At 39.3% G+C, this 21577-nt stretch overlaps 1 protein-coding gene across 6 annotated transcripts in view; it reads right to left on the bottom strand.

Annotated features, from left to right (window-relative positions):
* IQCH (IQ motif containing H) overlaps positions 1-21577 on the bottom strand; it is a 305076-nt gene that overhangs the window by 69568 nt on the left and 213931 nt on the right. For all 6 annotated transcript variants that reach the window (XM_072614735.1, XM_072614742.1, XM_072614763.1 and 3 more), the window contains 2 exons: positions 20360-20480; positions 15526-15812 (listed from right to left, as the gene is read on the bottom strand). In XM_072614735.1, coding sequence (XP_072470836.1) covers positions 15526-15812; positions 20360-20480 — 408 coding nt within the window. The remainder of the gene's footprint in view (positions 1-15525; positions 15813-20359; positions 20481-21577) is intronic.

Genomic DNA, 21577 nt, shown 5'->3' with positions numbered 1-21577 from the left:
AGGAGGATGGGATGCAAGCAACACTGGGCAAATATTTCTGTTCCCTGAGGTAGAATGCCCAAGGCTTCTGTGGTGGCAAGTCTTAGGAACCCCCCAAGAGCATAGTTAAAGATATCTTAAGGAAAAGGTGAATTATAAGAGACACTTCTTGCTATTGACGTTGGCTAGGCTGGAGTAGAGAGATGAAATTGGGGTGTTCTGCTTCCCTTCATTTTAAAGGATTTTTTTCTTCTCAGAATCAAGTTAAGTACATAAATGAAAATAACTCAGTACTTTCTATGTACCCAACAATGCTTATCACCATCCTTAAAGAATTAGAGAATTGTAAAAGACAGTTCTAGAAGCAACCTTTAATCCAATGACAAGGTGGATAAATTGTGATACATTACTCTTTGATTTTATTATGATGCCATTAAGAGCAATAAGCATGAGGAAGACACAAATTTGAAAGAGAATTTTGAAATAACGTTAAATGGGGACAAAAAGGAAAACCAGAAGAATGGAGTACATACTAACCATGACTATATGAAAAGAAAAATGGATGAGAATGAATAAATGAAGAACTGTGATGGAGACTTTAAGAGAGACTGAAAAGTTGTTGTAGTTTATGTATTAAAATTAATTTAAATGTAAATTTAGTTGGTTTTTCTAATGTTTAATATGAAAATTTAAAAATAAAATGTAATTAAAAAAAAAGAAAGAAAACTACTTAGCTGACCAGTATGCTCCTTGTCTACAGTGATGGTCCATGTCTGTCAAGAGGAAACTTGTCTGGGAATTTTGAAACCTGGAAACCAATTCCAAGGTGAAGTCCCTTTCCCGTTTTATGGGGCAGGTAGGGTGACTGGGCAATCACAGGTGTGGATGCTTGAAGCAGGGAGAAGCACTGGGTCTTGAAGAAGACTTGCCATCAGTAGATTAAATTGGATTTCTTTGCTAGTTTATAAGGGATTTGTGGCTTGGATTCACCATTAATGGTGGTATAACACCACCTTGTATTTTTGTAAAGTTCTTTGAGGTTTTTAATCACTTTCACATTGGTTATCTCACTGGCACTGATAGCAGCCCTGTCAGGGGAGTAGGGCAAGAATTATCATCCTTAATTTACAGATGGGGAAATGGAGGCCCAAAGAGATTTAAATAACTTGTCCAAGGTCCCATAGCTAGTCAGAGACGGAGCTGGTACTTGAATTCAGGTTTATTGATTCCTGCTCTAGTACTTGAAAGTTAAAATAGTAATAAGAAGAAGCAGCAGCAGAGATGAACATGGTTGCTTCTGCAGACTGCTGTCGCATATCTAATGAGCTATATTAGTTACATGACATAGCACCGACTCCTTCAGAAATCAGCTTTTTTTTTTACTTATTTATAAGGGCTTGAGGAATTAAGCCCAAAACGTTTATACAATATTTAGAAAAGCAAAATACATGCTTAAAAGGATTTGCTCATTGCTTAACCAATTCTATTTATGCAAAAGATTCATGTAACTTTATAAAGGTTTTCAGGGACTTTAAAGTATTTTAAATGTTCTGTTAGACTGTACTAGTAACAGATGTTTAATGACATGTTTAAGTTTTTGTTTTGCTGAAAAAGCAATAGATTACTTGATATTTTCTTTAAAAATCACAACAAAATTCCCACAACTTTTAAAGCAGGTCTAAGACCCATCATTTCTCATGCCTTCCTGATGACAAATCAAGGGGCTATTGAAAAATTCACATGACAATAATGTAACAGCAAGATTTCTCATTTGCCTAAAAATAGAATCCTTTACAAAGCACAATCTTTTGTGACACTTCTTGTTCTTTTTCATAATAAGACAGATGGTGTCAGTAATTGCCTATATATTTAATTAAGTAAAAAAGCTGCATGGGGAGGATTTGGCAAAAGTAGGAAATTTCAACTTATGCTACGAGGAAAAGGAGAAAGTGAAACAAGGCAGAAGACCAAGATTTATCACTGAGTATAGGAAATCTTATGTGTACCCCCTTGATAGCCGCTAATATATGGGGCTCTCCACGATCATCTCTCCTAGAGGGGCTAAAGGTCCCTGTCCAAATGCTGAATGATGGGGGCTCTGCCAAGGAATTCCAAGTTTCAGAATTATTTGTTTGCTTGTTTTTGTTTTGCAAACAGGTTTTTGACCAGCTAGAAGGTAATGGCTCCATCTGTTCTTTAAATCTCTGTCAAATGTTGATAAGATTCTTCCAGTGGCCATTCCAATTTCTCCTTTCAAACAGGCTGTTACCCAGGTTTACATAGCCAGCAGGCTAACCTTTCTGAAAGGGAAAAGGAATCTCAGGGAAGGCACTAGCTTCTCCTTATGGTGGGTGGTTCAGGAAAACCAATTGGGCATTGGAAGTGCATTTGTTTGCTAGGAAGCTACAGTCCCACATGAATCCATCTTTTGGATCAATAGACACAAGGCAGTTTTCGGTTGCAGTTGTAACTGTGACCTTCAACAAGCTATTTGACCTCTAACTCTCAGTTTTCTCATCCTTAAAATAAAGATAATAATCCCTGCCCCCCCTACCTCACAGAGTAATGTGAGAAACAGATTAGATCATTCATTCACTCAATAAAATTTTTAAGCACCTACTGTGTGCATTGTGCAAAGTGCAAAAAGGGAAACAAAAAAGCATGGTGCCTGGCCTCATGGAGTTTATAGTCTAGTAATGGATGTGAAAACACTTTGTAACCATATTATTGTTGTTATTTAATTTAACCATTTCTACTTGGACTCCTGAAACTTAAAAAAATGGCTATCACTTCATTAAGTTCATTGCATTTCAACTTGTCAGTCATTCTATTAAATTCTGCAGACATTTGTTAAATATTTTCTACAAGGTTTTCTTCTCTCCATTCTTATCTCCCTTCCAATTTATCCGCAGATTTCTCCTGCCTCCAGAGGAAAGTTAAAGCTCCTTTGTCTGACATTCAAGGCCCTCCACACTCTAGCGATACCCTGCCTTTCCAGTCTCATCTCCTATATCTTCTCTTCATGCACTCTCCTCTGATTAAACTCAATCATTCTCTGTCAGTTGAATAATTCTGTGCTTTCCTACCTTATTCAAGTCAGCTAGACCACACTACTTTTTCCCCAGGGAACAAGAAGGAACATGCAGATAGGAATAGTTAGCGATTGATGGACATTCATGAGTGCATCCCTTGTTTCCAAAGGAATTCTATCAATCCTTGTGTCCAACCTCATAGAAGACTTCTCATGACTGTTGCGTTGAGAGGTGTCTGGGTCTCCTTACTCTACATATGGTGAAGCTGCTAGCTCTTTTTGTCTACTTCAGTATAAAACAATATAAACCCTAATATCTATGGGCCATGATGAACTGGGTGAGGGTCCCCACCCATTGGGTTACCTGGATTTTATCTATCTAAAGATGAAGCTTCACTTCCCTGAATCAGGCCAAAGTCAGCACCTAGGATGATAACAAAGCAGAGGGTGTGCATATCTCATACCCTTTGACACAACTATCTATAGTTTATGTAGATAGTTTATATATGATTTATATACTTATATATATTTTACAGTTTATATATTTTTTTATATATTATTCAACAAACACTGTAGGTAGATAACCGTGTAGTCTAGTAAGGTATCCCAGTTGATGCGTCCCACTTTCCAAGCCCATAACTTGGTATTGTATCCTGTCCAAGATTTATGTATGATATAATATTTACACATACTTCTCCAGTTTCATAAATATCTGTCATGTGAATATATGCTGTATTTTTTTAATCTCCTCAACTAAACTCTAACCTCCCTGAGCCTTCTTGTGAGGCAAGATTCAGGACAGCCCTCATGATTCAGGTTCAGGATTGGGGTGAGATAAGGTCCGTCTTTATTTCTTGAAATCCCAAGCTGGTCAAACCTTCCTGCCTAGAACACTGTCCTATATTCCCTTTTTATTGACTGGATTGTTTGCCCTCCTTCAAAGTCCAAGTCAAATGCCAGTTTTTCCTGTAAGTCTCCTGATAACCCAACTGACAATTATCTCATTCTCAGGGTCCATATTTCACATCTTTAATGAATTATTACATAATGTAATCATGTAATATAGTTATCTGTGCTTTATGTCCCTACTAGTTTGTCAGCTCCTTGAAGGTAGGAACCATGTCTTATCTAAACTTTGTGTCTCCCTCCAGGGGGTACTTAATGATTGTTGACACTTAATTGGTCTAGAGGACTAAGGCTTGGGCCTCTAATTTAACTTCCTCCTGCTATCTACATACAAAGGCCAGAACAGGAAAAGTCCCTAGCTTTAGTCTCTCAGGTTTAACACATGCACTTCTGACTGGGGTACTAACACAGCCAATAATAGAGGCAGAGAGGCTGTATCCAACTGAATTAATTAATTCTGTATCCTTTCCAACTTATACAGACTTTCTTTTGTTAATTATTAGATGGTCTATAAAGGCCACATCTGACTCCAATCCTGAACCTGAACCATGAGGCTGTTCTGAGTCAGGTTTGCCTCACGAGAGGCCTTAGAGAGTTTAGAGTTTAATTGAGGAGATTAAAAATATACAGCATATATTCACATGAAATATATTTATGAAGCTGTAGAAGCATGTACAAATATTGTATCATACATAAAATCTTGGACAGGATACAATGCCAAGCATGGAAACTAGGACCCATCAGTCGAAAATAACAGTCAACTACACTTAATTAGGGGTATTTGAGAGTGGTTCAAAGGGCATGAGTGGCCAGGAGGGCCATTTCTCCCTTACAATTTTATAGCATTAAGCTGCTTCAAATTTACCCGGCCCCATTTGGTTAATCTGTCTCATGATAGCTTCAAATTTGTTTTTGCTCCTTGGCCCTAACTCAAGTCTAATCCTGACATATTCCACCCCTACTCCCTCCCCAGGCAGGGCCAGTGGGACCAGGAAGGACACCAAGGTAAGTCACATTGCAGCCACCATTACCCCAATGTTGCCAACACTACTACACAGGCAAAACCAGGTTACAATGAACATCAAGGACAACTTTTAAGGGAGAAAGAAATTATTCAAAAATTAACGTGCATGCTGAATTATCAAAAAAAAAATTAGAGTTAAAAAAATTACAGTTGGAAGAGACCTTTGAGGTCATCTAGTCCAACCTTTTTGTAGATGATGAAATTAAGACCCCAGAAAAGTTAAGGGGCTTACTCAAGGTCTCAGAGCTAACTGGTCATTGAATAACAAGACTGGTATACAAAATCACTCTGACTCCAATCCAGTCGTCTTTCTACCATACCACACTGCCTTTCACTAGCCAGGAGCAATTTTCTACTTTTCCTCCAGATGCCTTTCCAAGGCATTTTTCAATCACTAATTACTGTTACTGGTAGAGGAGGAGTTTCAGGGGGAAAGGGTGAAAGTAGAATCTGAAATGGCTGTGCCAACTGACCATATCCTAGGGGACTGCTCTTGGTATAGTCTGGCAGAAGGTCTTTAAGTACAGATAAAGAAGTATGGATTTGCTTTGAAGGGAAATAAGGCGACAAAGCAGGTCTTTTAAAAAGCAGGTCTTAAAAAAAGCATTCTTTTCTCCCCTTCCTTTTTTTTTTTTTTTTAAAACAAGAGATGGCTTGTTAGAGAATCAGGGAAGAATATAATCAGAAATGAAAGTGATATTAAACAAAAAAGATCTCTCTCTCTCTATATATACATATACATTATACATATACATTATACATATACATATACATATACATATACGCCAGTTCTAGAAACTACTTGCAGGATGGGTTAGCCCAGGCAAGGACTAAAGAAAGGCTTTTGTCTGAAGTTTTAGACAAGATCTAAGATTTATTATCATGTATATATATATATATAAAATATTATATTATCATCATCTTCTATTATTATTCTATGAACATATTTGTTTAAAGTGGAATTCCTAATTTTGCTTTTAAGTCTAGTGCCTAACCCCTGGCTCCATGATGAAGAAATCTTTGTCATTTTCACTGCGCAACATGTCATCACCAAGATCAGAGTCCCTATGGTCCTACCAATACATTTTCTCTTCCTTTACAGCTTTCTCTCATTGACATGGATACAGACTTTTTAAAAGTACAAGTCTTTTATTTTAATGTTTTTAAACCCTTTGGGGTCTATTTTCCCTTCACTGGGCGTTAGCTTGTGATTAACTACGTGCTTATTATAGAATTTAAAAACAGTAAATAATAGGCAATTCTGTATATACTCAAGGCCTACTAAATTTTAATTTAGAGGTGTACTGTTAACCTTTATATGTATATATTTTATTAAAATGTGTATATATACATATGCATGGATACACACATACATATAGATACATATAAATATTTTTCTTAACGATAAGATGTAAATCTCATAGTGCTTGTCTTTATATCTTTGAAAAAAGAGGCAGTGAGATCTAGAAAGAAGGAAAAGAAAAAAACCAATTGAAATGAATCCTGGTAATACACTGATTTGTGTGCTTCTTTAGTGAGTCATTAGACCTCTGCTGGCCTTGGTTTTTCATTCTGAAAAGTGAATTGATTAATTTTTGGATTCATGATGTAATGAACAGTATTCTGAACTTTCTAGAACAATGTTAGTAAGAGTAATGCTTCATATTTTAAAATGCATTTAGTTTTTCAAAACACTCTCACTCCTATACTCCCAAGAGATGCTCAAATAATCTCCAGAGGGGGCATCTGCATACATTTGACAGACAAGAAAATTTTGGGATATGGAAGGTAAACAAACATTTATCAGGCCCTTCACTATGCACCAGACTCTGTGCGAAGCACTTTACAATGATCTCATTTGACCTTCGCAACAACCCTGCGAGGTAGGTGCTATTATTATCCTTGTTTTACAGGTGAGGAAACTGAGACAGGTAGGACTTAGCCAATTTGCTCAGGGTCACTCAACTCTTAAGTGTTTGAAGGTAGACTCCTGACTCCAGATGCGGGGGTACTTGCTGGCTACCTAAGTGAAATATGTTCTAAGTTGTCACACCTGTTAGTGATGGAGGTGAGACAAGAAGCTAGCTTTTTTGCTTCTCTACTTAATACAAGAAAAAGTTTCCCTGAAACCAAACTCATTATCTTTCCCCTCAAAACCCTGACTTCTTCCTCGCTTCTCTATTTCCCTCGAATGTTCCATCCTTCCAATCTCCTATTCTGCCATGTCTCTTGCATTCAGCCTCCCTCTCTTCATTCCCACAGTTGCTAGCTTACTTCAGTCTCTCCTCACCTCTCACCTCGGATGACTAGATGTCCCCTAACTGGCTTTTCCACTTCCAAAAGGGTTTTCCTTAAACTCAGATCTGACCATGTCACTCCCCTGCTGAATCCACTGCAGTGAATCTCTTTTGCAGCGGTAGGGAATCTGTGGCCCTCTCGGTCCTTGAGTGTAGCCCTTTTGGCCGAATCCAAACTTCACAATGTTGCCCTATTGCCTCCTGGCTAAAATAAAAACTCCTTTGTTAGCTTGCAAAGCTCTGCAGTTCAACAAATTGGCTTCCTCTCTTCTTTCCTGTGACATCTCATCTGTGTACCTAGAATGCACTCCCTCATCACCTATACCTCAGGGAATGTCTTTCATTCTTCAAGCTGCAGCTCAAGAACCACCTTCCAAAACACAGAATCAGAATCAGCTTGAAGCCTTGCTTGATTCCCCTCCCAGCTGATGGTTCTCTACCTCCCAGACTACCTTATATGTAGTCTGTCTCTCTCTCTTTCTCTCTTTATATATATATATGTGTGTGTGTGTGTGTGTGTGTGTGTGTGTGTGTGTGTATTTATCCTCTCATAGTCTGTATACACTAATACAGGTGGACACTTATTCTGAACACTTATGGTCTTAGAAAGTTGCCTGTGAGGCAGATTTCAGAAAAACCTGTAAAGTCTTCTATGTACTGATGCAAAGTGAAGTGAGCAGAACGAGACTATCTTACACAGTAGCAGCCACAGTGTGTGATGATTAACCATGACTGACTTAGCTCTTCTCCGCAGCACAATGATCCAAGACAACTCCAAAAGACTCAAGATGGAAAATACTATCCACGTCTAAAGAAAGAACTGATGGAGTCTGATTGCAGATCAAAGAATACTATTTTCACTTGATTTCTTTCATTTTTTCTTTTGGTCTGTTTCTTCTTTTACAACATGGCTAATACAGAAATAGGTTTTACATGATTGCACATATATAACCTATATCAAATTGCTTACTGTCCCTTAGGGAGGGAGGAGAGGAGGAAGAAAATTTGTAACTCAAAATTTTACATAAAAAGAATGTTAAAAATTGTCTTTACATGTAATTGGAAAAAAATAAAATATGATTTAAAAGAAAAAAAAAGAAAGTTGCCTGAGAGGTTAATAGCATGCCTAGGTTTACCCAGCCAGGGGGTCTCAGAGGCAGAACTTGAACCCAAATTGTCCTGACTCCATGGCTGGGCCTCTATCCACTATGACATGCTGCCTACTGAGCTTAGTGCTAAAGTATTATGACTTCTTTTTTAGACATGCAGAACCTGAGCTCAGAGATGTTCAATTATATTCCCATGGTAACATAGATAACAGCAGTAATAAGCATTTATATAGTGCCTACTCTGGGCCAGGTACTGTTGGGGGTGTAAGCTCAGTTTTCACGTGGACAGTCTCGGGCAGGTAAAAGTGAGGACCTCTAAACCTCAGAGTTCTCACGAGGCCCCCCAGGGAACAGCTGGGAATTGAGGCGTGAAACACAGGCTATCTCGTGCATTTCCACCTCTTCTCAGTGGGAAACTTGCTGGGGAGAGCATCCCACCCTTGAGATTGGTCAGTGGTCTGAGCACACCTATTGTTAATTAGCTAGGGGCTGAGAGCAGGCACGGTATTCACGTGCAAACTATGTGGCAGGAGAGCTTAAGTAGGGACAGGAAAGCCTGAAGGCCCTTTTCTGGATGCAGGGTCCCCTTTGGGGGTCCCTCCCCTCTCTTCTTGCTGCAGGGCCCTTAGAGGGAAGAGGGTCCCTCCCTCTTCTGCTCCAATCCTCTTGCTGTATGGTCCTTGCCCCTTGGGAGGAGGAGAATTCCTTTCTCCTGAGGAAGAACTCACCCTGCATATGGATACGTAACTAAGACCCTGAATAAAGCCTAACCCTTGTTTGACTCTGGAAAGTCTCTTCTCTCAATACGTTTATCCAGATGGCCACTGAAGACCAGTGAAAAGGTAAGCAGACTCGGGTAGCTCATTGGCCCCTAGGCCAAACAAGGTACCATGCTAAGTGCTTTATAAGTGTTATCTCAGTTGATCTTCATAGCAATCCTGGGAGGGAGGTGTTGTCATTATCCATTTTAGAGCTGAGAAAACTGAGGCAGACAGAACCCAGCTTCACATACCTGGGAAGTATCTGAGGCAGAACTTGAATTTCACTGATAGATACTGTGTCTCTGAAACGCCCGCTGTTGCCTCTAATCTATTATAGCAGCCATTTCCTGGTCAAGTCCTTTGACAATCAATCTTCTCCTGCCATTCACTTAAATCTTTTATGACTATTTAACCTAGCAAAGTTTGAATTCTGTCCCCCCAACTAGACTATCAATTCCTGGAGGGCAGACACCATTTCTTTTACTCCTTTATATCCCCTGCAGTGTCCAGCACAAGGCTTTGTACGTAGTAGCCAGTGATGCATTGGTAACTTTTCTTGATTTTGATCTATAAAGGACGCTAGAGGCACAGAAGCCTGCTCTCCACAAGTCCTTTGTTCTGGCATTGAGGATGTCTCCTTAACCAGGCGTTTACATTCTCTGGATAAATTTAGCTCTTGATAAATAGCAAACTCATCCCACTTCTCTCCCTGCGTTTGCCCTTTCACCTTTGTGCTCCATTTCTGGTTTGGCTCTGGTTTGGCTTAGGACTTCCTCTGCTTGTCCTTCCGTTACCATTCCTTCTTCCTCCAGGTGCTGCCATTACTGGCTCCCAGGTGTGCAGTTTTCTTTGGAGGAGCTCCATGACTGTTCAGGGAATCAAGTCTGACCTCCCTTCTCTGGTTCTCCTTTTTCTCCTTTGTCTGTCAATTCTTCTTCACTGTCTTCATCTGTCTATGCCTTCTCTCTCCCTTTTAAGTGCCTTGTAAAATGTTTATTGATTGACTATTTTAAAAGCCAAGTGCAAGAGAAAAGTCCAGTTGCATGAATGGACTGAGGATTAATCATTCATCCTCTATGCAGTCAATATCACATTGAGGGCAAAGTGAATACCCAGGACCAAGTTCGTTCAGACCTTATCAAAGAGCTATCCATATCAAAGGAACCTGAGGCCTGATTAATCATTAATATGTTATTAATTAGAACATTAATACGTCTTTAATTCCAGAACAAAGTCCTCATTGGTGGGAGCAGTAATGCCCAGAACAATGACTGGACGTATATAGCACTTCTAATTAAAAATGGAATTGTTGTGGTGCAGTTCAGAGAGACTTGAAGCAAGGTCTGAATAGCAGAGAAAGCAATAAGCCTGAAACTCATTATTGAAATATGGGTAGTGTTTGCCTAGGCAGAGGGAGAGAAAAATGTATTCCAGGTGTGTGTGTGTGTGGGGGGGGGGTGGCGAAAACATGAGCAAAGGTTTAACCTCTTTTGAAATGATCTATTTCCAAGAGTGCTGCGTTTGGGAGCTCTGTTTGATTCTTATCACATCACAAACGCACACAAACACATAGATTATTTCATTTTGTCTATGATTATGTATCATCAAAACAGTTTCTAAGTAAGCAGTTATGGATTTTTTAAAACTTTTCTGATCTACAGAATCAGATTGTCAGTTAAACCACATGACACACTAAGGAGCCTCACAATTATGATTATTTAATGATCTCAATGCTTCCTATTGTAATAACTCTTAACCTAAGTGTATATTGCTTTAATAGCAAGTAACTAAATGTTAAAAACCAATAGAATAATAAAGACAGAAAATAAACCTATACAGAAATGCAACAGAAGGAAACCTTTTAGTCTTCCTTGACATAATGGTAGGCCTTTCATTACCTTCTAATTATTATTATTTTATTCTACCTTACTAAAGAGAATAGAAGAGACAGGGGAGGAAAGAACCTGGTGATGAAATTTAGCAGTTAAATAATGTACAACATCATTTTACTGCTTCTATGCTGGCAAAGCAGGCCATCCAGAAAACCACCAGGTATTACAGCACTCACTTTGCACAGGGGCATGGTGGGCAATTTTCAAAACTACCCGAGAATAAACCAGGGATTTTTCAAGTAATTACCAGATCATAGGATTGAAAACTAAAAGGGACCTTAGAGGTCATCCAGGTCTTTGACAGATGACAAAACCAAGGTCTAAACAGGGGAAGTAACTTACCCATGGTTAAACAGGCAGGAATACAAGTTGTCTGACTCTAGATCTGGAGGTTTTTCCTTACATGACCCTCACCTTGTTTAGGTGTAGAAACAAAGCATATTTTACTTGCCAATACTCAACATTCATCCATTTACAAGCATTTATTAAATACCCAATGTGTGACTGCTCACTCTGGGTTCTCTTTCTACCTGTATGACTACTCCTTCTCAGGCTCCTTGTTGGGTCTTCATCCATGTCATGCCCATTAACTGCAGGAATAGTCCTGTCCTGAGCCTTCTCTTTTCTCTCTACACTCTTTCTTTCACTGGGCGATCTCATCAGCTCCCATAGGTTCATTCATCAACTCTATGCTAATGACTCCCAGATCTATATATCCGTCCCTAGTACAGATTTCCAGTCTCATGTCACCAGCTACCTTTCGGACATTTGGAGTAGAATATCTAGTAGACATCTTAAGTTTTATATGATTCAAACTAAAATCATTACCGTTCCACCCTAACCTATCTTTCTTTTGAACTTCCTTATTATCCTTCAGGGCAACAACCTCTTCCTGTCACCAAGTTCCCATCCTTGGTCTCATCCTCAGCTTCTCATTCTTACTCATCCAACATATCAAATGAGTTTCCAAACTTATTTTTATTTCCACAACGTCTCTCATCTATATCCCCTTCTCTATACCCATACAGATGTCACTTCAGCTCAGGCACACCATTATCTCTTGCTTGGACCATTGCAATAGGCTCCTAATTGGTTGCCCTGCCTCATGTCTCTTTCCATTCGAATTTGTCCTCTACGTAACTGCCAAAGTGATTCTCCTAAATCACAGTTCTGACCATGCCATACATAGCTAGGATCTAATATAAACGCCTCTATTTAGTATTTCAAGTTCTTTACATCCTGGATGTGTTCTTACACATCACACCCCTCCGTGAGCTCACAATTCAGGTATATAGCCTGTTTGCTGTTCATGCACCATGAGTCATTTCCCAGTTCTGTGCCTTTGCCTTAGCTCTTCCCCATGCCTGAATTGCTCTTCCTCATCACCTTTATTTCTTGGAATCCCTGGCTTTCTTCAAGAATCAACTCAAGCACCATCTTCTATAGGTGACCCATTCTCCTCCCTACAGCTGCTAGTGCCTTTCCCTCTGGGGTTACCTTTATCTTTTGTTATAGATCTCGTAGATTCCTATATTAAGTACTTGCTAGCTACTCCATCAGAATGTAAGGCAGAGAATCCTTTTTATTTTTATTTTTTTTGTGCCCCAAGTTCTTAGCTGACACATAGAAAAAGTTTAATAAATGTTTATTGATTAGTTGGTTAGTTGATGGATTATACAGTACAGCACTGTGCTAGATTTACAAAATAAAGTCAAAAAGAAATCTAGCTCCTTTAGGAGTTGACATTAGAAACATCCCTTAGTACTTCCCCCAAAAAAGGGGCCTGTTAAATTCTAAACCATGGAGATATTTTTTGACCACACACACACACACACGCGCACACACACACACACACACACACACACACACACACACACACACACTCAGAGGAAAGGTAACCCTTATGGTTGGGTTGGGATGCACAATAGCCTTGGCCTTTGCTTTAGTTTTATATCTACCAATCCATCTTTCACTCACTTGTATGACTGGCCAAAAATTCTTTGAAATTAAGAAATTTGGGACCCTTAGAGACCCTAGTAGTTTTCTAGAAGGCTACTATCAAATGGTTCAGATTTACAGCAGTTTAGCCTGCAGAAATTAAGCAGCAAGTTAGACTCCCTGGGCCTGCCCTAGAGTAAAGTTGCAGACACACGCCTCATGTATGTGTGACTAGCAGATACAGTACAAAAAAAGAAGACTGGAGCTGGTGAGTATAGCTGACTTGGGGCTGCTACATGGACTAAATAGTTTGGGGCCTGGGCCAAGGACCCTCCTAAAGAGGAAACTATGTCTTACAGAAAGTGGTGCTTGAGTTGAGTCTTAAAGGAAGCCAGAGATTCCAAGGGTGGTAAGGGAGAACTACTTTAGCCAAAACCCTGAAGAATAAACTGACCTTTATGGGGGCAAAAAGCACTGAGTTCCCCAGTCTTAGCACTGAGTATGTTAGGGCTTTAACTTTTTTTCTAAGAGCTGCAGCAGTAAAAGCCTCATGGTTTTAAAGTAAAAGAGTTCACTCTTTTTAGGAAGAAATAGCATTCTAGATAAGAACTCCAACTAAAGCTAGAGGCTGAAAATAGAAAAAGAAGAAACTTCCATTTTAATCAAAACCCTAAGAAACAAACTGAACTTTATCAGGGTAGGGATATTGAGTCTTTCTCCTCCTTAGTGTCATGACTGAGTAGTTAAGGCTTCTGTCTTTTCTTCTTCTTCTTTTTATTTTAATAAGGAAAGTGACCAGTAAGTAAACTAATTGACCACATTTCCTTTTTTTTTTTTTTTTTTTGAAGCAATCCGGGTTAAGTGATTTGCCCAGGGTCACACAGCTTGTAAGCATCTGAAGCCAGACTTGAATGTTAATTCTCTGGACCCCAAGGCTGGTGCTCTTTCCACTGCACAAGTAAGCCACCCTTCTGTCTTTTTCTAAAAGAGCTGTAGCAGAAAAAGTCTAAGGACTTTTAAATGAAAAATGTCCACTTCACCTGAAAGGAAGAAATAATACTCATGTGCCCGTTGGGCTTGGCAGTGATCATGGAAACAAAGTAATAATTTTTATCTGTAACTGGAAGAGACTGGTTGAAAAGAACACACAACAAAGACCATACACAACATCTGACGGAATGTACTCTTGGCAAAGATCATACTTTATGTGAAACCAGCTGCAAGCCGTCTCAGAGGTAACAGCTCAGTCATACTACCCAAAATCTTGGTGGTCCTGAAGCATCACAGGGATGAGGACTTTGGCTTTGCATATTTCTTGGGGCAATCTTTCCATTAATGGCATGTTTGTGAGAAAGTGTGGCCTAGGTTGATGGGCAGAACGTTTCATCTCTACTTCTCTGACTATGCTATTCTGTTAAATGTCTTTATTTTTTGATACTTATGTCCTCTTGTTTAGAAAATGTAAAACCACCAGTGGGGGCTCCTATGCTGCACTTTTGAGAGTGTAAGGATCCAAAGAATAACTTGAATCTGGAGGTAGCCTTTTCTAGGGAACCCTATAAGAATTAGAAGTTGAACTAAGTTGTTACAAATATTATTAAAATATAAACAGAAAGTATCTTCTAACGCACCAGTTTGTATCTTTATTACAGTTATCTGTGAAGATCTTTTATTAGATATGTAAACCTCATGAGGTTTTTCCTGAACCTATTTCTCTCTCCCAGCACTAAACACAGGGCCAAATAAATGTTTGCTGCCTTAAAATGAAAAGAAGATGGCTAAGGTGAATGTTGGGGATCATGTGTTTTCACAGCTGGGAGGGATCTTAGAGATCAATCTCAATGCTTTCATTTTGCAGAAAAGGAAACTGAGACCCTGGAATTTTAAATGAATTATCCAGGTTTACACAGATGGTGGATTGTTTCAAACTCATGACTGATTCCATGAAACATCATTTAGGATTCAAATTCTGGACGATCAGTGGACGTAGGATATGGTATAAAATGCTATTGCCAGTATCTCATTATCTAACCTTGAAACAGAGGCACATAGACTTGCTTTTAAAAAAAGAAAAGAACTGTGTGAAGTAGCTGCTAATGGAGATTTTAAACTGGATTTTGCAGCTAAAAAAAAGAAGTACAGAAGGGTTAAAAGTGACTTATCTTAAGTCACAAAGAAAATCATTGCTAACGCCAGGAATAATAAAGAAATGAGGATTTGTGACTCCAGCCCAATGATAGATTTTGTATTTTAGGACAGACTTCAGACTTATTGATTCCCAGGGCACCATAAGATATTTTGTCTGTAGGGAAAACATTCTGAGACTTCTTACTGAGTACAGAACAAAGCTGCTAATCCAGGCAGTTTTCAGCAGATGATGATGGCATCTGGCTTCATGTCATTGGGCTGAAACTTTGGGTCTAAAAAGTCAATGGGTTGGCCAATGTGAATAACACATTTACAGAAACATTGCTCAGCTGTTTACTGAATCTGAGAAACGTTTCAACCTTCCTATTCTCTGTTGTACTATAATGGGAAGTTGGAAGGCTTAACGTTCCAGCATTTCATGGGGCTTTGGTTCAACTCACCTGCTGTTCCAGGGTTTCCGGATGGATAAAAGTCACCAGGTCAATAGAGAAATAACCAATAATGCCTCTATCTTTACAGGCATTTCCTATTTGAAAACACAAGGTGTTGAGAGCCTCTGGATCAATTGATGATTGTGGCATGGTCCTACCAGAGGACTGCAAAGGGCCATCTGCATGGAGGTGGTCCCCTGTTGAAAGCATCTTTATTTCTCCTGTTGGTTCTATCAACATATCCACACTTAAGTTGGTGACATTTTCAACAGGTGGAAATGCCTCGATCACACCACCTGGAGGAAAGGGAATGAGATTTGGAAAAGTAGTAAAAATATAGGTATACCTCAACCAAGATCATTTGTCTTCCTGAAAACAGAATATTAAGTGAAATAATGTTAGAGGGAGCAGTCAGATCTGTGGGAGTGGAGCTGAGCACTGTCTGAGGATGGAGAAATCAATAATATAGAAATAATCTTAGGGTGAGAATGGGAGAAGGAGTGGAAGCTGTCATGGTCTGATGTCAGCAAATGGCCAAATGTGTTTAGGGTGAACTTGGGGATAGTATTTTAGACATTTGGTTATAATGTTGAGGATTATTTTTTTTTGCAATATGTCATTAGCTGGGAATAATATTATATGGAAATACTTGTATCCATATTGATTTTTCCCCCACATAATGACTTTCCCTAATTTGTTATAGACTGTTAGAGCTGGATAGGACTGAGATAAATCTAGTCCAGGAATTCTCATAGGGGTCTGTGAACTTGTTTTTTTTTTAAATTATTATAGTATTTCCTTCATAATCTTATTTATGTATTTTAAAACACTATTTTGAGAAGGGTCCCATAGGATTCATCAGACTGCCAAAGGGGTCCACAGCCTTCCAAAATGGTTAAAAACCTGTGGTCTAGTCAAATCCCCTTAATTTATAGCTGAGGGATGAAAGCCCAGAGATATGGGGGATCTGGCTGAGATCCCACAGCCAGAAAGTGCACTAAGAACCTGGGCCTCTGTGACTCTTAGTCTAGCGTTCATTCCAGCAAACCATGTTCCTTCCCAAGAGCTAATACAACCGGAGTCCCAACTTATGAAAAGATGACAGCTTATGTGACATGGCCTTAAGAGAACTACGTAGGAGTCCTTGTTTAAAATTATTTCTCCAGTGGTCCATTATGGTGCCTGAAGTTCCACCAATAGAGATTAACCTGTTTTGATTTAGAAGGCGTTTTTTTTTTTAGTAGCCTCCTATTCAAATTCAAGAGAGCTCAACAAGTTAGTTACATCCTGTGGGGACAGAAACCTGGAGAGACACACAGAAAAGGGAAGAGGGAGAGATCCAGAAAAAGTATCAAATTCATATTCTCTACTTATAGAATCATAGATGAAAGGAGACCTTATAGGTTATCAGAACCACACCCTTATTTACAGATGAGGAAACTGAGGCATGGCAGGGTAAGTGTGTAAGTGCTCAGAGTCATATAAAGAGTAAGTGCCAGAGCTAGGAATTGAATCCATTTGAATCTGACTCCAAATCTGGCACTTCCCACTTTGTTGTGCTTAGGGCTCACTATCCACAAGTCTAAGCTATAGGTTTTGAATGGAAGTTGTTGGGCTAAATCCTAATAATTTAGAGCAGCTTCTTGAGTACAGGCAGAGCTCCTTTTATGATGAGCTCAAATCTGTACAGGACAGGGGTTCTTAACCCCATTGTGTAGCCTGGTCTCCTTCAGCAGCCTGGGGAAGCCTGTGGACCACTTCTCAGAGTAATGCTTTAAGTGTATAAAATAAAATACATAGGATGACAAAGGAAACCCATCACACCCATTCACAGTTGTGAAAATACTAAAAAACAGAAAAACCAAACAAAGTCGCAGAAGAGGATTTGCTTCTTTAAAAGGAGCCCACTGGGATGTCTCACAATTTAAATGTTAGATAAAGATGTTTTTACAGAGTACAAACAACCTTCATGACAGATTCTGTTGTCACTTTTGTATGTCAGCTCTTAAGGTGACTTCCTTTGCAAAATACTTAATTTCAACTCAATGTACTTTACCTCGCCCATCCTTGTCACTGCCAGAGTTTTCTCACTGAAACCATGGCTTTTTTCCTTCCAAAACAAATCCATTCCTGTTTTATTTTCAATTGCCTACCTTAGCAAAATCCCATGACAATTTAGAAACTGAATAGAGCCTCTGCATTCTTCAAAGGAAAGAAATAGGAATGGAGCAGGCCCTGCTGGAGTATTTGCATTATTTTCTTTCCTAGAGAAGCCTCATTAGTTTGACCTGAGAAGAACTCACAACCTCCCTTTACCATTCCCTGGCAGTGGGGGGAACCCTTAAGTCCTTGTTTTTGATGACCCAGCTTCTGCCCAGCATCTAGCCCTCACCCTTGTTTCCCAACATTAATAAAACACTAAAGTAACATGTTCCTGAGCTCACCAAATGGAGAGTCTCCCAAAGTTAGAGATGGAATGCTGTTTTCTTTGGTGGAGGGAATATCTTCATTATTGAAATAATGGATTCTCGACATATTGAAATATCTGATCTTGATCTACATTATACATATGTGTGTGTGTGTTTCAAATGTATGGAGAGAAATAAGCTCTCTATATACACACATAGATCTGTAGCTATTATATATTATACATGTGTATATATATATATATATATATATATATGGAGAGAGAGTTTATTGTTTCTCCATATGTGGTTTTAATGCTTTGAGCGGGCTGCTTTATGCTGGGGAATCAGTGTATTTTGGAGTAGCAAGGGCAATTAGAAGTCATCTAGTCTAACTTCTCACTCAGTGAATCCATTCTGTTTCTCTATTGAGTGATGGCCAGCTAGTTTCTTTTAAAATAGCTCCATTAATGCAGAACACAGTATTCTAGAATATAACCTATTCTACTTCATGGACAGCTCTCTTTATTTGTTAGATGGTACTCCTTTATACTGAGTCAAAATCTGTCTTTTGGTGACTTCCAAGATATCCTCAGCTAAAAGTGACACCTCCCACCTCAGATCTCTCATACCAGTCCATTTGAACCATTTGATGTACTTTTTCATATTCAAACTTATATTACAAGTTATCTGTGTACCTGTCTTGTCTGCCCTCCCACTAAATTGTGGGGGCTATCATTTTTGTGTATCTTTGCTCACCCAGAAGCACTCAGCACAATGCCTTGCATAGTAGATGCTGTATAGACACTGGTTGTGCTGAGTCCCTGTTAGTTACAAGTCACAGCCCTTCAAACAAGGGAATTACTTCTTGGGTCCTCTCTTCATCTTCTCTGGACTAAACATAACTAGTTCCTTCATTTGTAGCTTATTGGATATATCTTCTAAACTCCTCACTGTGGTTTGCTATCATCTGGCTATTTGCATTGCTCACTCAGTCAATGGACTTCTTAAAATGTAACTTTCATAAATGATCCTCTAGATGTGAATCAGTGAGCATAATATATTGTGCAAGGATTACTTCCCATGATCTGGACACTAGATTTCTATTAATGCACATGTGCTTGTCAGCGGTTCTGCCTTCCACTTAAAGGGATAACTAGAGAATGTGACTCCTATGACATTACACTTCTCTTGTATGTAATTTGCACAGACTGTTCCTTATGCCCAAAAGCTACCTCTTCCATGAGATTCCCCCACTACTCACACCGGCCCTCTCAAAATGACCTTGTACTTAGTTTTTATGTGTATTGTTCAGTGTAAATGTCATTTCCTAATAGAATGGAAGCTCTCTGAGGTCAGGGATTACTTAATCTGTGTTTGTATTTTTAGCTCTTAGCACAGTGCCTGGCACATAGTGAGCACTTAATAAATGCTTCCTGATCGACAGATCAACTCTTTTCTGTATCATACCTTACATAATATTATTTAAAAGTTAGAGGCTTAGTCAATTCAGCTAAGCATTAGGTCTCAGTTTCAATTATCAATAGATTTGAGATCATATTTTGTTTCCACAGTAGTTAAAAAGGTTTTTGATGAGGAAGAACATTCATTCATTCATTCATACAACCCATCCTAAGCATCTGTCTTCTCCCTTTTTACCTCTTCCTCTTAATCTTCCCTGCCTCCCTTCAAAACTCAACTCAAATTCTACCGTCTGAAAGGGGCTGCTCCTGATTTCCCTGTCAACTGCCTCCTACTACCAGTGCCTCCTCTGAGACTACTTTCCACTCACACTGTATATATCTTATAGGCCCTTTTTTTTTGTTTTTTGCATGTTTTTCCCCCATCAGAATGCGAGGTCCTTGAGGCCAGAGACTGTGTTTTAGCCTTTCTTTGCATCCCCTGTGCTTAGCATAGTGCCTGAGACATAATAAGTCCTTAATAAATGCTGTTTGACTGACTGACTAACATGATTCCCTTCCCTTCAGGCTCTTGTAGCCTAGTTGGGAAATTAAGAGGATGAGGCTGCTTATATGCTTTCTGAATTTCCTGGGTCAGGGAGAAGGACCCTTATCTGAAAACAGTCTATCCTGAGTTCAGTGCTGAAGACTAGGGTAAGATTATTCTTGCTGGAAGAGAAGAAACTTCTAAAGCTGGGAAGGACCAGACTGTGTCAGGCTTTGGAGATGAAAATCTGGACCTGGAGCTGTCCTAGCTTAGTATTTTTAGAGTTGATTCTTTTTTTTTACTTAAAATGCTGAGAGCAGGATAAACATTTAGGGGACATTCAAAAACAACAGAGGTCCAGTTACAAATGAACGCCTTTCCGTGACACAGCCAAGTAAGGCAAACCTTGCCCAGCCCTGGCTGGCCCCAAACCCAGAATGCAAGAGAGGACAGCTACTTGCACTTAGAAGAAACTTTGTAGTCTTATTTACCTTGACTGAGAAATGTATGGAGGAATTTTTCCCATGTAGGGAATCGTTTCTCATTGACTGCCTGGGCGTGCTGTGCTAAAATGCCCGCCAGCTCCTCGGAGATCCTCTCCAAAGCTGGCTCCTGCAGAAACAAATTAAACAGAACCACAAGCAATTTTACTACAGAAATGAAAACTGCTTGTGGAGTGATTAAAAACCAGGCCTCCAACAGGCAAAAAAAATGTGCTTACTGTTTACCCAGAGTCAGAAAAAGAGACATTTTGAAATTTTCCTCCCTTTCCTAGACTTTTTTGGTTTGTGTATTTCCAAGATATTCTGCCCTCTTGAAATCCCAGCGATGGTGGTTTGGCTCTTAGATGTTGGCTAATGAAGACTACGTATACAGTAGAGAGAACTGGAAAGAGTACTGAACTGGGAATCAGGAGACTAGAGTTCCAGTCTTGGCTATGCCACTAACAGGCTGCATGGCCTTGGGCAAGCAGTCTCTCAGAGACTCAGTTTCTTCATGCATCAAATGGAAGGACAGGGTAAAATAATCTGTAAGGCAGGAGTTTTTAATCAGGAGTCTTGGAACTTGGTTAAAAAATAGTTCTGATAATGTATTTTAATAGAATTTATTTCCTTTGTAGTTCTATGTATTTTATTTTTTGCATTTAAAAACATTCTGAGAGGCTCCATCAGACTGACAAAGGGGCTCATAACACAAAATAAAGTTAAGGACTTCGGGTCTAAGATCTGAAATTCTAAATTCCAAAATCAGCTCTGAAATTCTATGATTTTTAGTAGGACTAACCTTTGAGAAAACTGATCATCTAGCCAAGTTTTTCTTTGGTGTCACCAGCTCACTCCTTCCTATGCCCTTTCCCTCTTCAGTGGTGCCACTTACCCCCAGTCACCTTCAGACAGCCAGAGTCCTGTCCAGATATTTTGCATTTTAAAAGGATGTCAGAGGCCATCTAATCCAACCCTCTTATTTTACAAATAACATAAACTGAGACCCAGGGAGGCTAAATTACTTGCTCAAGGTTACACAGTTATTAGACATCAGAGGCAGAAGCAGGGGGATACAGCACTGGGCCTGGAAATAGGAAGACTCATCTTCATGAGTTCAAATCTAGCCTCAGATACTGCCTATCAGTGAGAACCTAGGCAAGTCGCTTAACCCTATTTGCCTCAGTTCCCTCATCTATAAAATAAGCTGGAGAAGGAAACCATTTC

This window comes from Notamacropus eugenii, chromosome 1, assembly GCF_028372415.1.
Source record: "Notamacropus eugenii isolate mMacEug1 chromosome 1, mMacEug1.pri_v2, whole genome shotgun sequence".
Taxonomy (NCBI): Eukaryota; Metazoa; Chordata; class Mammalia; order Diprotodontia; family Macropodidae; genus Notamacropus; species Notamacropus eugenii.
The sequence above is the reverse complement of the archived record's forward strand: the minus strand, read 5'-3'. Positions and strand labels throughout refer to the sequence as shown.